Genomic DNA, 15697 nt, shown 5'->3' on the forward strand with positions numbered 1-15697 from the left:
TATCAGATGCCAAGGAAAGCAGTAAATTTTCAAACGAACCAAGTATAGCAATACGAAAAGTGCTATTTCTAAATTTGATCCCAACATTTTCTAACTTTTAACCTTAAATCACGTAGACAATGAACCAAAGTAATAAAATTAATGAGGAAAAATAGCAAATCTTAAAAAAAAAAAAAAAAAGAAATTGATACAACCACCATACAAAGGAGAGAACTGCTTCATAAACAGAACCTATACAAATATCTCAAGCATCATTACGACAAAAATTAAGAAAGATACATAAATTGCTCCAAAACAAGAAAGTAACATAGGTTAAATAAACCTTTGAATTCGGCTGCCTTCTCAGGGAGAAGATAATCCCACGTCCTTTCAAGTGCTTTTCTGATCTTCAAATTCGTTTCACCATCAAGATTTGCAGTCTGTGAGGTACCAAAGTAATGTATAAGAATATGACAGCAATTTTTCACGATTCTAAAATTATAGAACTTGCCCCTAAATCCTTAAGTCCATTGTTCAAAGAAGGACCTCTATATAGCAAACACCATCAGGATTCGAACTAGCAAGAAACAAAAGATCAGCAGGAAAAAATCCATCCTGCTTAACCTGCAAAAGCAAGCAAACACAATGGTAAAAGGTAGGAACATGGCATGAGAGTAAATTAATTAAAAAATATATATAACCACAACTTTAGAAATGCTGCGACTAGAATTGTGAGAAAGTTATATCTAAGCATTCATGATTAATGCCATTGAAAAACACACTTTCCAGAATTAGTGCAAAGTTACTATCCGAATGATTGCAGGATTCATGTCCTTCTTTCTGTCATAACAAGAAAATTCTGAACCCAAAAACATACAAAACATCATACTAGTTACACCTCATACTGACTCATAAACCCATAATACAATGCCTCCCCAATGCAGTATGACACTATCAATCCATTAATGAGTGCATATATTTTTCCTTCGCATATACACAGACACGTGCACTCACACACACAGTAAGCTTTTATTGAATCAGATGTCAGTTATATCGAGTTGCTTGGAAACACACACACACACACACAGTCTTTTTTTTTTAATTAGATGTCAATTATATCTAGTTAGTCTAAGAAAGGTGAGGACCTTAAACTTTCCCTTAACCCGTCCCACGCCCGGGTAAAAGAGCTAGGTTGTGTTAGGTAGGCAGACAATGTAAAACTTTGCTAAAATATATCATGTATCCTGAACCCTACAGTATCTTCTTATACTAGGGCGTTCCCAGAAGCGATGTGTTATACTGGAACCCGGGTACAGTAAGAAGTGAAGAATGATGAACCAGGATTCATGTAGTCAACTCCAATTAGTTAGGAAAAGGCTTTGTCGATGATGATGATGATGATGATGATGATGATGATGTCAGTTATGTCTAGTTGCTTGGAACAAACAAGCATAGACATTCTCGACAGGAGGAATAGGGAAATGATGGAGTGAGTTATTGGGCAAGGGGACCTAGCCTTATGGCAGATGTAGGACCTAGAGGGCTTGGCTCCTCCACGAGAGTGACATGTAAGGTGAGCATAGAAAGAAAGGGTTCAGATATGATTGAGAATTCCAATTCGGTTAAGATTTAGGAGGTCAAAAGGTTCTTGGTTTCCTTTACAATTGGGACAACAGCATTCCGCAAGTCACGAGGATGACGGGAGGCATAAAAGAGGTAGGACTTAGGGTAGGTCTGGAGGGAACAATTTAGTCTGATTACACCAATAATTACGGTTTGATTTAAGGTAAGGTAGGAACGGTTTGCTGAAATTTGGCAGGTCCAGCAAGATAGGACTATAAGATGAATTCCAGGGCTGAATTTGGGCAAATATAGGATTTAAACTTAAGTTTTAAGGCCACGGAGGGTAGGTATATAGTTAAAGTAGCTATTAAATTCATTTATCTAGATTTTGTAGAGTTTTAGCAAGGATTTGTAATCGTTTAAACGGGTGACAAATTTTTGTTGAGAGGAATCATTCTTGGGGATGTGCCACATAAAAAAGTGATATTCCAAACCAGCTGCCTGTGACATGCCCAACCCAATTGAGGAAAGTGTAGTAGTGAAAGACTTGACAGAGAACCTACCCCATGGAACGAGTGTCCATATAAGACTAGTGTTCCTTGCCTAGGAATGAAGATGGATGGTATCCATATCAGCACGGCTAAGAAAGAACAAATATTTTCTGCTTCATGGTCCAGTGAGATTCCTATGAAAACTTAAGCCCCAAGAATTCTTGTTGTGAAAAATGAGATTTTAATAGAGAGAGAGAGAGAGAGAGAGAGGAGACATTGGCTGCAAGTCACTCAACACCTTTTCAGATTGGCGAGATGATCTATTCATTTCACTTTACATATAACAACTTTAAGGTATGATATTAGAAAATACCATCTGCAGATATAATATATTACATATACACTTCTTCAAAATTATATAATTACATAATGGCCCCCACACTGCTCCTGCACATCGAAATCACAATTCTGCCCATTATTGTTCGGTCACATCACTTCCTGACAGACCCCCTCAAGTTGTATACCGGTTTAACCCATGGCCAGTTTGGCCTTAAGAAACCAATGCATGATTTTCATCAATGCCTTGGAAAAGATCTCAACAATCCAACTTTCAGTCCCAACAAGCATAGCTTCAACATTTTGCTCCTCTAATTTTTCTCAAATGGAATGCTAATCTGTATATGTGTTGTTTTTCCATGATGCAGTCGATTCAATAATGTGTATCACAGGTTGGCCGTCACAGTATCGTAATAACCACCAAATGTTTTGACCAAATCAATTGAAAGGTGACAAATCCCTGCAATTTCCCATGTAACAGTAGTCATCAATCTGTATTCTAGTTTAGTTCTTGAGCATGTGACAGTCATTTGTTTCTACTCCTCCAAAAGAAAAAATTCCTACCAAGAAGTACACAATATCCATAAACAAGGCCTCCTTTTATAAAGGTCTCCTGCTCAATCCACATCCATATAAGCTACCACAACCACGGGATCAATCTTTGAGAACATAGCTTGGGTGTACACCAATCCATCACTAACTGTAGATTTTATGTACCTTAATATTCATTTGACTGCATCCATATGTCCCAGTCCAAGTACATGCATGTACTGTGACACTTGATTTACGGCAAAGACCATACGTAGCCTTTAGAACATGAGGTACTGTAAAGCTCCAACAATGTTGTGATATTGTCTTTGATCGTTATATTGATCACCCTATTCTTCTTTTACTTTTTTGATCAATGATGTTAGAACTAGATCATCAAACTGTCGCTACAAACTGGGAACTGCCAAACCAATACCCATTCCAATTCCACCAGGTTCCTACACCGACTGGTCCAGTGAACCAGTCATAGAACGGTGGATCAATAGGTCCAATGTCTAGACCGACCAGTCCACTAATACTAAATCGGCGAGTCCTGTAAAAGCAAGAAAATGTTCACTTAGAATCGTTATATCTTATGTTTTACAAAACTAAAATAAGGGTTTAGAAGGGCGTCCTTGTACTTTTATGTAGGGCCATTTCAGGAATTCATAAGGTTGAGGATTTCATGGTGTATAAGACAGAATTTAAGTGAGAGGGGCTCTCTTCCTTTCCCCACACCCCCCGCCCCCCTGGGCTCTCTATCGGTCCCAAACAAAACTTTAACGAGCTTTGCGGTCAGATCCAAAGATAGATTTCCAGCTACTTCTGGATACAAATCCAGCCACAAGACAAATCACTCAACACACAACGAAATTGTGGATTTGAAAATGCAAAAAAAAAAAACAGATGGTTTTTCGCAATTTCTGCCTTTTTGGGTATAGAAAATTATAATTTTACTAGTCTTTGTTAGCACATATTTTCCATTTTCAGTTTTTAATTTGGAATCCTTTGAAAAGCTTTTACAACTTGTAAAAGCCTCTTCTTCTTTTTTGAGTGAAGTTAACAATTGTATTACTGGAAGAGCATCAGGAAACAAGAGTGGGACCCAAGAGCACCCACAAGCAGGGTCTCTTGGACAAAAAATAGATCACTACACAGTGACCCTATACAAAAAATTGGGGCTTATAGATTCGCCAATTACAAGCAATGTACACAAGAAAATCAAAATGCAATGTACCCACAGTGGTCCAAAGCAAGAAAGGAGATCGACCAGCAACTAAAGTTTGAACAATACAGCCACCCAAAAAGTCACGATTATGCGGGGGCATCTGCTTGGGCCCTAGCTCCATCCTTAACCAGAAGATCTGCGAACTCGTTCAACATCCTCTAGATATGCTTTTAGGAGACGACTATATCCCTGCGAGTGTAAGCAATCTCATCAAATTTAGAGAATAGGTACCACGAAGGTGGTGAATTCCCAGCAGCTCAGGATATGATATTTTGGGCATCCCCCTCGACAAACAATTGTGATCCCCAAGAAATGACGAATCTTTTAAGTCCCAAGAGTAGAGCCATGGATTCAACGTACTGAGAATCTGCATGGCCTAAATGCTCGAAATAGGTGGCCAGAACATTGCCGCAGTGGTCTCAGTAAACTCCTCCGGCTCCAGCGAGGCCAAGGTTCCCTAGCGAAGTTAAAGCTTGATGGTGCCTTCTGGTGGTGGCAACCAGTTGTTTAGTCTTGATACCCTATATGGTTGGAGCTTAAGGATGTTTTCCCATTGGCTAAGGAAAGTATTAGTCAATATCCCAGTAAAGGCCCTGTGATTAGAGGCCCAAAAGATTACTAAGTAACCTTATGGAAGAGAGCTGGAACTTCATTCTTGAGACCTTGAAAAATTCTGGAGTTCCTTTCTAGCCAAATAACCCAGATAGCGGCTGCCATAGAAGCCTTTCACAAGATACTTCCAGCCTTTGGCCAATGAGAGACGAGAGACAAAGAGATGAGAGCCGGGACAGCGAGTGGAGTGACCCATTTGAGGCCAAACAGCTGGATTAAAAGACTCCACAGGTCGTGGGCTAGGCTACAGTGAATGAACAGGTGTGGGTTCAATTCCTCCTCACAAAGACATAATGCGCACCTGTTGGGGACCGAGATCCCTTTCCTTTGGAGCTAGTCTATTGTGAGAGCTCTTTGGGAGCAAGCAATCCAATTGAATGCCTACACTTTAGCGGAGCGATGGTGGACCAGACCTTTGAAAGGACCGAGACAGGGTTGAGTGGGAATGTGGGTGGCTTAATAAGTTTTTTATAGAAGGAGGCCACTGAAAGTGATCCAGAAGGGGAGAGAGTCCACACGAGAGTATCCCTCCTTGAGAGAGCTATGAAGTTGGAATGAAGAGAAGCCGAGAGGGTAATGAATTGGCTTGTTTCCTCCTCTATTAAATGTTGTCCGAAAGAAGGATTCCAAACTTTGCGATCCCTAAAGGCGACCATTTCCTTTGCGATAGTGGAGGCTTTATTGGAGGTAAGAGAGTAAAGGGAGGGGAAGAGGTCCCTTAGTGGAGTGTGGCGTAGCCAAAAGTTTGACCAGAAACTTAGTCTTGTACCTTCTCTAGGATGGAGGCGGATGAATTGCTTGAACAAAGAGCGGGAAGACAAGAAAGACTTCCACGCTCCTGAGGCCCTATTCGTAGATCTCCCCTCGGGCACCCAAGCGTCTTTCGGGATTCTATATTTGTTGCGAAGGATCCATGCCCAAAGAGAGTTGTTCAGTTGTTCTGATTGGCCAATCTCCACCATTTACCTAGGAGTGCTAGGTTATGTTTTCTGAGGATCCTGATCCCCAGACCTCCTTGAAGTTTAGGAAGGCTCCCAAGAGATGAGGTGAACTTTATTTTTCTCAGCTTGTCCTGACCAAAGAAAATTTCTCATCAGTCGATCAAGACGATTGGCGATCGAGACAGGTATGTGGAATAAGAACATTAGGTAGACAAGAGAGTTTGCCAGAGTTGCTTTGACTAGCGTGATCCAGCTAACGTAAGATAGGTACCTCCCTTTCCATCCTGTCAAACGCCTGTCTACTTTGTCAATCACATGAGACCATTGTCTCTTTTTTGGTTTTCCCAAGCCCAGGGGTAGGCCAAGGTAAGTGGTGGGGAAGTCCTCCACTTTACATTCCCAATTCAAAATAAAAGCTCTGGTTTCAACGTTTGAGAGGGCAACCCCAATCATCTTCGATTTTTCCATATTGACTTTGAAGCTCGTTGCTAGCTCAAAATATTTTAGGAAGAGTTTCAGGTTTTCTATTTTTTTGGATGTAGCGACGAGGAACACTAACATGTCATCTGCATACTGCATGTGAGACACGATTGGCCCTTGAGAACTACATTTGAAACCAATGAGACGGCCTTCTTGGTACAGTCGACTGATGGAGCGACTAAAAACTTTGGCTGCGATGGAAAAGAGGAATGGGGAGAGAAGGTCCCCTTAGCGGAGCCCCCTCGAGGAAGGGAAAACACCCTTCAGCGCCCCGTTGATAAGGACAGAGAAGTGAGCCGAAAATGGAAAAAAAATATAGAATTTTTTTGTGCATTGTTTTTGCTTTTACAAAAATCTTTGTTGGTGAGTTTTTGTGCCTCTTTTTAAATTTTTGGTTTTTGAATGTTTAAGAGCTTTTAAAATACCAACTCTTAAAAGTTTTTAGAAATTTTTTAAATCCCTAAAAGCAACAACCAAAAATGCCAAAAAAGAGAAAAATAAAGACAAAAACGCATAAAAAAAGGAAAAATACATTATTGGTTTTTGTGATTTTTCTTTTGCATTTTTGGTTTTTAAGGGCACTTTCAATTTGTAAAAGTCCTTAAAATTTTTAAAATGCAAACAGAAAAAAGAAAACTAAAAGTTTCTAACTTTGTTTGTGCATTTTTTCAACTTTTGAATTGCAAAAAAAAAATGTAATGGCAAAAATGAAAAAAACAAAAACAAAAAACAAAACAAAAAAAACAAACAACCAAACTGTGTAATATAAAAGTAAAAACAAAAAGTTATTTTGAGCTTTTTTTTTTTTTTTTTTTTTTTTTTTTAAGTTTTCACTCTTAAGGGAATTTGTAATTTGTAAAAGTCTTTAAAAATAACAAAAATAAATAAATAAAAAAGGAAATGCGAGGAAAAAAAATTGTCTATTTGTTGCTTTGTGGCTTGTGCATCATTTTTCACAATTTCAGTTCTCAAGTTTAAATTGAACTCGTGAAGCGCTTCTACAATTATTGAGTGCCTTTCCCATTGCATTTTCAGTTAGTGTGTCTACTTCTAACATGTGGTTATAAATCGAACTTGTGAACTAGTGAATTGTGAAGCTGCATTAGTGTTTCAAAAAGCGCTAGGCGGGTCCTAGGCGGATAGGGGGGTCCAAACCGCCCAACGCCTAGGAAGGCGCCCAGAACCTGGGCAGCCCAGTTGAATCCAAATAAGGATTACGCAGTCCAGTTGAATCCAAATAAGAATTCTGCAGTTATTTGAGTATCAGACTATCTATTATATTCAAATTATACTACATATTAGCATTTAGCACACATTCCATAAGCATAACCATAATCCATAAGTCGGTTCATACTCCATAATCCATATCCAATTAAAACTTAAAATATGTCAACCAACCAAATTATAAAACTATGAAAGTAATACTTGAAGACTCAAAAGAATCTAGTTCAAATGTTCAATACACAATACTTCAATCAAAGTTCAAACTTCAAAGTAAATAAGTTTAATAATTATTCAACAATCAACATTCATTCATCATCATAAAATCTTGGGTCAGCTACATTGGCATCATATTCATCAGAGTCGACGGAGTCGTCACCCTCCTCGACATATTGCGACTCGTCTTCCTCCGTCTGTTGTGAACCTCTTCTTCCACCCCTTCCTCCACCCGTATTCTCTGTGCAGAAGCTCTAGTGGCCCTAGGAGGGTCAGCTAATGTCCCTGAAGCATCCCTGACCATGTCCCATATCAATCCTTCATGCCCCTGGACCTCATCATCATCAACTAACCACTCCATAGCATTGTCCATATTTTTTTATCTGATGGGATCTCTATTATCTCTCTGAGCAAATCTGTCCTTCAAGAATCAATTGCACTTGACATAGACAAGGTCCTTGAGCTTCTTTGATTCAAGCATGTTCCTTTTCTTTGTATGAACCTAACAAAATAAAATGAAAATGAACTAATAAAAATCTAATATTTATGGTTCATGTATTATTTATAAAATTATACAAATTACCCTCATGGCCTTACCCCTTCAAAAGTACTCCAATTGCGCTCACAACCGGATGAAGAAGTGGTTAGGTTTAAGATCCGAATGGCCAACTTTTGTAAATTTGGAGAACTACGCCCATGTTGGCTCCACCAATGGGCTACAAAGAAATAAAAAAATCATAAATAAATAATAAAAATACTTGATTACTTGAACAATTGAACTTGATGAAGATGATTATTAATATAATAATATTTAACACCAGGATTAATTTTGGTCCTTTGCCACATCGCCATTAGACTCCCAAAGGAGTTTAATGAGCACTTGTAATTTATCAGCTCATCAGCGCATATAATGTCCTATATTTCAAGATCAGGGACTAGCACCTCTACACACTTAATAAATCCATCCATAATTGTGTGATTTGTTTGTATATCCTTGTCAATGTAAAACAAAGCTGGGTTCAAAAACTAACCAGCCGCATGCAATGGCCGATGTAGCTGCTTATCCCACTTATCATCAATAATTTCCCAAACAGGCTTGTAGCGAGTTTCTTCATCATTGAAATTTGGGTTATCTCTCTTTTGCATTTCTCCATAGCATCTTATATATAGCCCATAGAAGGCTTGTCACTATCAACCATGCAAAGGACTTTGATAAGAGGAAAAAATACCTTAAGAGCGTCCTTCATCCCCTGCCAAAAAGCCTTAGAAAGTATAATATCTCTCACCTTCTTCCCAACCTGAGCCTTAGACCACTTGCATGCTCACCACTCATCTGAGGTAAACATTTGCCTCACCTGCACTCTCCTCGAATGTATGCTATCTAGGCATAAGTACAAAGTCGCAAATCTCGTGACCCCAGCCTCACAATCCCTTTCTTCTTTGTAAGGGTACGCATCATGCTGAAGGTGATATGGTGGCTATAAATGAAATTCGTAACATACTTGGGCCTCTTCATTGCACCTGATATCTCGGTTAAACCGCCAAGAGCCTCAAGCATGAGGTCTATACAATGTGCTGCACATGGTGTCCAAAAGATTCTAGGATAAGCTATGCGCAACAAATTCGATGCAGCAACATTAGGAGCAGCATAGTCTGTGACAACCTATACAACAAGATGCTCCCCGACTTCCTTGATTCCCTTCTCTATCACTTGAAATATGTAATGGGCATCATGGATATGATCAGAGGCATCAATAGACCTCAAAAAAACTGTCCCTACTAGACAATTTACAAGCAAGTTCATTTGACTTCTTCTCTTCCAATCACTCCAAGCATCAGTCATAAGAGAAACCCCATACTGAGCCCATGCATCTTTCTTAAGTTCTACAGCTTCCTTCGTGGCATTTTCTGCCTTTTTAAAAAAAAGCTCTAAAAGCTCATATGGGGTTGGGGTTTTCATCCCAGGGCCAAATTGGCCAATTGCCTCTACTACAGCATAAAAGCTGCTCAAGCGAACGGTATTGAAAGGAACGCCCGCCTCATAAAACCATTTAGCCAAATAATACACAGCTCTATCTCTCTCTTCCTTCTTGATTCTATTTTCAATGGTGGTTTGCTTTTTTGTTTTCTCTCCTGCAATCTCAAAGTCATGCCAAGGTAAGAAACTATCCATAAGGCCTCTAACTCGAGGCTTCTTAGTCCCAGAACTAGAAGCAATTACAACTCCCTTCCTCTTTCCCTTAATAATGGATTGCTCAACCTCTTAACATCCTTCCCCAATCCTTTCCTCATCACTATCATCATCATCAAAATTGACTCGAACCTCAGACTTAATCTCTGCTATAAAGGTAAATCTCTCATCTGTTTTCATTTTCACCAAATTCATAAAATTCTTTATTTCCTCTTTAACAGCATCAGAAGTCTTTTTACATGGAGCAACATCCCCCCTGATACCGGCAAGATGTTTCTTGAACCGGTTTATGACCCCTTTTGTATCCTTTTTCTTCTCCCATATTGTCTCACATTGAACAAAAGCAGACAATATGGGAGAAGAAAAATATTCACCTTGTATGAGCCAGGAAGACACCCAGTAATATGTCAAGTCCCATATAAAACATCCAATTATTGTCACATACAACACAAGTTGTAATTAACCATCTAGTTAATAAACAAACCACGTAACAGAATTATGTTCTTCCATGGAATAGCTTCCATTTCCAAATATCATTAAGCCATTTCATCATAAAGAGTTACAGAAACTTACTTTTATGATGTCCCCAACTTGAAGCTTCTTCCATGGAATACTTTCCCACTTCTGATCTTGCAAAACATCAATAGGGCTACTGTTTATCACCCTATCATTAAGTAATCGTTTCTGAATACAAATATAGAATAATCCGTCAGAGATCATTAACCGTTACAAGTTCTGTCTCCACAAGCCACAAAGAACAAAAGAACCAGAAATCCATGCAAATAAAGGATAATAAACTCCAAGACCAATCATAGTATTCTGTCTATAGAAAGACATATGAGAACAAAAATCACATCAAATGAATGTTCTCAATGATCTAGTTTTGTGGGAAGGTAGTCTGCCAGAGCTATCTTTTGGATAGAGTTAACTTCAAATGCTGCTATTTATAATACTACGAATAATCTATCCGAAAAACTGATTCCATGAAGGTCCAAGCATCCTATAGAATATCAATCATTACAGGGGAAGAATTTCCAAATTTACTCACCCAGTCCTCAAAAGCCTCCTTAACTAGAGAGACAAAAAGCACTAGACTCAAAGGAACTACATTTGTGATGGGATGCACTGGACTGCACATAAAAGCAATGTATTAGTACAAATGTATACAACTAATCCAAATTGACAGCCTAAGAACACAACATTCAGATCTAACAATATTACAATCCCACATGAACAGGTACGCCAAAACAAAGGCAAAATATTTTATAGCCACGACATGCCACAAGGTAGCGACATTATTAGGTAATGTTCACAAAACTTCCATAGCAAATGAAGGATATGCATGGGATGGATTACCTGATTGGAGTTGTGGATAAGATGGATATCATAAGAAAGTATAAATTTGCCACCCGCCTAAACTGTCAGATCAAGCAGAAAGTACATTTCAGGGAACAAAGGAGTTAACTAAAAGATGGGTAGTACTGCAGAAACAAGATGGGGCAATAAACATATTTATGACAGTTTCCGAAACCTTTATCCAAAATCGTCTTATGATCTTACCTGTTCAAACAAACCTTTTGGTAAGAAAGTTAAGAGGTTGTACTTTGTTGTTGAAATGGAGTTCCCCTGCAAAGTTTAACATAAAATGCAACCATTAAGACACAAGAGAAAAAGGCATACTTGAGACAATTTACTACAGATAATCATCTCCAATTTTCACAGGCAAAAAATTATTTGCATCACTGTTCAAAAACACGGACTTGCTCCGGGACAAGCCAGGCGCCAGATGTATTTTCATTTGCAGCCAAAGAAGACTATCTAACTTGTACCCCTCTTGTTTCTTCTATCTCTCCCATCCTCATTTTTTCTTTTTCTTTTTTTTTTCCATATTTTGCCTTTAAAGGAGAATAGATATATTCAAAATTTGAATAGTATCCAATATCTATGATATGAAAAATCAAAGAATGACACTAGCGAATTCATATATTGAAAGTAAAAACCCAACATTTTATAGAATTCTCATTCACACTTTTTATTAAATTTCTTATTCTTTATAACAAATGAGCAAAGGTACTCTCATAGTTGTCAATTTCTTTAACAGAAAACAGAACACTAATTCTGTCCGACATATCTCCTGTGAGACGTAATTCCAAGGAAATCCTTTACTATCTGCATGTATTTGGATGTGCCTGCTTTGTTTTGCCTCTGCATGAAAACCTTGCCATTATGCAATAGCTCACCCATTGTTACTAACTTGATATATTCAAACTCTGGTTGAGGCATGTATTGCCCTAAAGGGGATGATTTAGGAGAAAATTTGAAAGCCACAGATGAGCAGCAACTTCATGTTACATGTTATTGCTGATGACATTTGTAAAGAATACTTTGTATTGATAATAATCATGAATGTTGGCTGCTCCCATTTCACTTGACACAAATATGCAATCATTTTCGCTTTCTTTTCCTCTAGCTACTATGATGTTTCGGTATCATGCTGTCACCTGCCTGCCCATGGTTTCAGCAGCAGTTTAGAACGTCGGGCCACTCCAGAATCTCTGGATCTATGCTCTCCCCAGAGAATTTTGTCACACAAGCCTTCATCACCTCTAGGTACCCAGAAATGCACCGCAAGCCTTTCCTCATTTGAAACATGCCATTCATGTCCATGCCATCCAAACCTAGGTTGCTAAAAAATTGACATATCTTATCCACATCCATGAAGGTCAAATCATAGATTGATGTATTGAACAGCGGAACAGGAAGAATCCAGCACCATGAAGTTTTTGGGTAGGTTCGTTATTTCCACACATTAGTTACCCTCTTGAGAATAATGAGGATCAACATCTAAATTCATCTTTGCCCCCCACATGTGAAGTCAATAATCCAATGAGACACTCATTCTTCGATTCACCAAGTAAAGTATGAAGTGAACTTTTTATTTAGAACCTGAGATAAAATCCAACCATCAGTCCACCCCTGCAAGAATCTTTTAGATGAGTTAGATTAAAGCATTCTATGATTGTGACTATTTTCATTGCTCACACATTGCTTGATCAACAATTCCTTCATTCCAGAGTGCAAATATTAAAAATGGGCCAGAAAAGAAGTGTTTTAGGCTGTTGCAAGTAATCAAAGTTATGATATAGTTCCTCTACCTAATGGGGGTAAATGTATCTATAGTTAAATTGTTAAATTGTCTGACAAATTCATATAGCTAGATTGGTAGCCAATGATTATGCCCAAGAGTACATAATAGATTACATTTTTACCCAACTACAAAACATTCTATGATAGAATTATCCTCAAAAGGGGAAGCCAAGGAAGTTACGAAAAGCCTTTCACATGGAGACCTAATAAGGAAACCGACCCCAAGAGAGGCAGATATAACCACCGTTCTCAAGTATTTAGTGTAGAGAATTGGGACTTGTGTAGAGAATTGGGACTTACTCCTGTTAAGTTGGAGTAGACCAAACAGTTCCGAGTAAATGTGGAAGAGAGATGGAAATAACAAAAGTATGTTTTGCATCCAAACTGGCCTTTAGTTTATAATAAAGAAAGCATTTTATGGCCTCAAGAGAGCCCCTAGAGTTTCGTTTCTGCAATTTCAGACTTATTAGTGTTAAGAGATACCTAATATATATTTCTACACCTCTAGGTGGTAAGCATTGCTCCAAATAAACTCCGCCTAGTGCCTAGGCCTGGGTGGCCCTCTCTACGCGCCACTTACCGGGCACCCGGCGCCCAATTCTGGGCTGGCGCCTTCTTTTACGGAAACAAAAAAGCCCCTAAGAGCAGTTTAGGTCTTTTTGACACACGAAATAGAGTAAAAGGGGTGCTTGGGGGTATTTTAAACCCCCCACAAGGGCAAAAACTCAAATCTAGAGCCTAGAAACACCACAAATTGGTTATTTTGCAAATTTCTTTGAATTGAAAGGAAAAAAAATGGGAGGCTTGAAGAAGCATCAATGCTTCTTTTTTTTTGAGAATAAAAGCATCCAATGCTTACCCTTTCTTATTGGAAACTTTTTTAGGGTGCTAGTGAGGCTATTAGAAGAACTTCGGGCAAAGTTCTAGCTCGATCGACATCAAAAAAATGGAGAGCAGAGATCGAGCAAAAAGGTTAGTTTACAAATTACAATCTATATCTGAGATTCCTTTTCTGGATTTGAGATGTATTCCTCGGGGTCTACTAGGAGAGGGGATCCAGGATGGAAGTATTGTGTTAACCTAGAAAATAAAGACAAAAACAAAATAATGTGCAATTCTTGTAAACATGTTCCAAATGCCGGGATAAATAGGTTCAAGAAACCTCTTGCCGATTAGGGGGGATGTTGCCCTAGGTAAAAAAGTTCTCAAACTTGTAAGGAAAGAGATTATTGAGTACAAAGAAGTCGGGAAAAATAAAAAATTAACATAGGAGAAGGGTATAGCAGAATTGAAGGCGAGAATTAATATTTTTTATGATAATGATAATGATGAGGATGATGAAGGCGAAGAGGAGGTGGGCTAGGAAGAATATCTCAAAGTTTCAGGAGGGGTTTTGGGTCTAAGAGACCTCGTATGGAAGGGCCCATTGATGCTTTCTTTACACCTGACCCCAAGGCTGCAGTTGCGAATGGGAAAGGCAAAGCAAAGACGTTAGTGACATTAGAAAAAAGATTCAAGAAGGAAGATAGAGGTCGAGGTAATTCAATATATTACTTGGTGGTTTTATCAAACACACATTTCTTTTAATACTACTCGCTTAACTGGCTTCTATACATTGTTGGAAGCAATTAGCCAATTTGGATCAAGTATGAAAGGCCCAAACCTATAGGAGCTTTCATAGGCCCTACTAAAGAAAGAGTTAGAACACACTAAGGAGTACCCTAAGTCCCATAAGGATGGGTGGGGATCAATTCAGGATTTCCATATCATGAACATGTTGATGAATTGTCCCTTAGGTACAACATTTTTTAGATACATTGATGCTTCAGAAGAAGTTCGTGATGTACATTATGTATTCTCTTTATTGATAAGGGCATTGAGGAGGTTGGCAGGAGCATGTAATTCAAGCTGTCACATATAATTCAGCTCCTCATTTAGATGCAGCTCATTTGCTTCGCCAGAAGAGGCCTCCTATGTTTTGGACACCTTGCACTGCACATTGTATAGACCATATGCTAGAGGTCATTGGGAACATGCCTTATGTTAAAGGCACACTTTCTACGACCAAGGAGGTCACATTTTCCATGTACAGCTACACCTTTACTTAGCATAATGCACAAGTTCACAGCAAAGAAGCTAGTGAGGGCTGGGGTCACTAGATTTGCTATAACGTATTTGAGTCTTAAGAGCATATATAACAAGAGGATCCCATTGAGATTTATGTTCACTTCAGAGGATTGGATAAGGTTTGAGCGGTGTAGAGATTCTAAGGTTTTTTGGGGTGGGATAACGTACTAGCTAGCAGTATTTCCACCGTTGGTCAAGGTCTAGTGCTTGGCTGATGGTGATAAACCCTCTATGGGCTACTTGTGCTCTGATCTCCATCACAAACCCTCTATGGACTTTATATATGATGCACTAGATGGAGCTAAGACGAAGATAGCAAAGAGTTTGGGCAATGATGAGGCCAAGTATGGCCCCATAGTAGGATAGGCAGCTTCATAGACCACGGACCTAGATATTGAGAGGAAAGATACAAATATTGTTGGATTTCTTGAGTGCTTTGAGAGACTTGTTCCTAAGCCAAAAATCCAAGATAAGATATATGCTTAGGAACTCATTTTGTAAAAGTGTGTATTGAAGTTGTTCGGGAAGGATGGGAATGAGACGAAGGACCAAATCAATTCCAGGTGATAAATTTCAATTGAAAATTTTATTCAAGTTTCTAATGACTACTGTTGTATTTTAAATTAGCAAAAATTCT

At 38.7% G+C, this 15697-nt stretch overlaps 1 protein-coding gene across 3 annotated transcripts in view; it reads right to left on the minus strand.

Annotated features, from left to right (window-relative positions):
* ALA3 (aminophospholipid ATPase 3) overlaps window positions 1-15697 on the minus strand; it is an 86148-nt gene that overhangs the window by 63489 nt on the left and 6962 nt on the right. For 2 of the 3 annotated variants that reach the window (XR_016053078.1, XM_006842668.4), the window contains exons 2-7: window positions 11347-11412; window positions 11143-11204; window positions 10835-10916; window positions 10360-10470; window positions 526-603; window positions 323-419 (exon numbers count right to left, since the gene is read on the minus strand). Coding sequence is in view for 2 of the 3 variants with exons in the window: in XM_006842668.4 (XP_006842731.1) it covers window positions 323-419; window positions 526-603; window positions 10360-10470; window positions 10835-10916; window positions 11143-11204; window positions 11347-11412 (496 nt within the window). In the remaining variant the exon portion in view is untranslated. The remainder of the gene's footprint in view (window positions 1-322; window positions 420-525; window positions 604-10359; window positions 10471-10834; window positions 10917-11142; window positions 11205-11346; window positions 11413-15697) is intronic. The other variant, XM_020666249.2, reaches the window with a different exon arrangement.

The sequence above is a fragment of the Amborella trichopoda genome, chromosome 3, assembly GCF_054954075.1.
Source record: "Amborella trichopoda isolate Santa Cruz 75 chromosome 3, AtrichopodaSantaCruz75HAP2 v2.0, whole genome shotgun sequence".
Taxonomy (NCBI): Eukaryota; Viridiplantae; Streptophyta; class Magnoliopsida; order Amborellales; family Amborellaceae; genus Amborella; species Amborella trichopoda.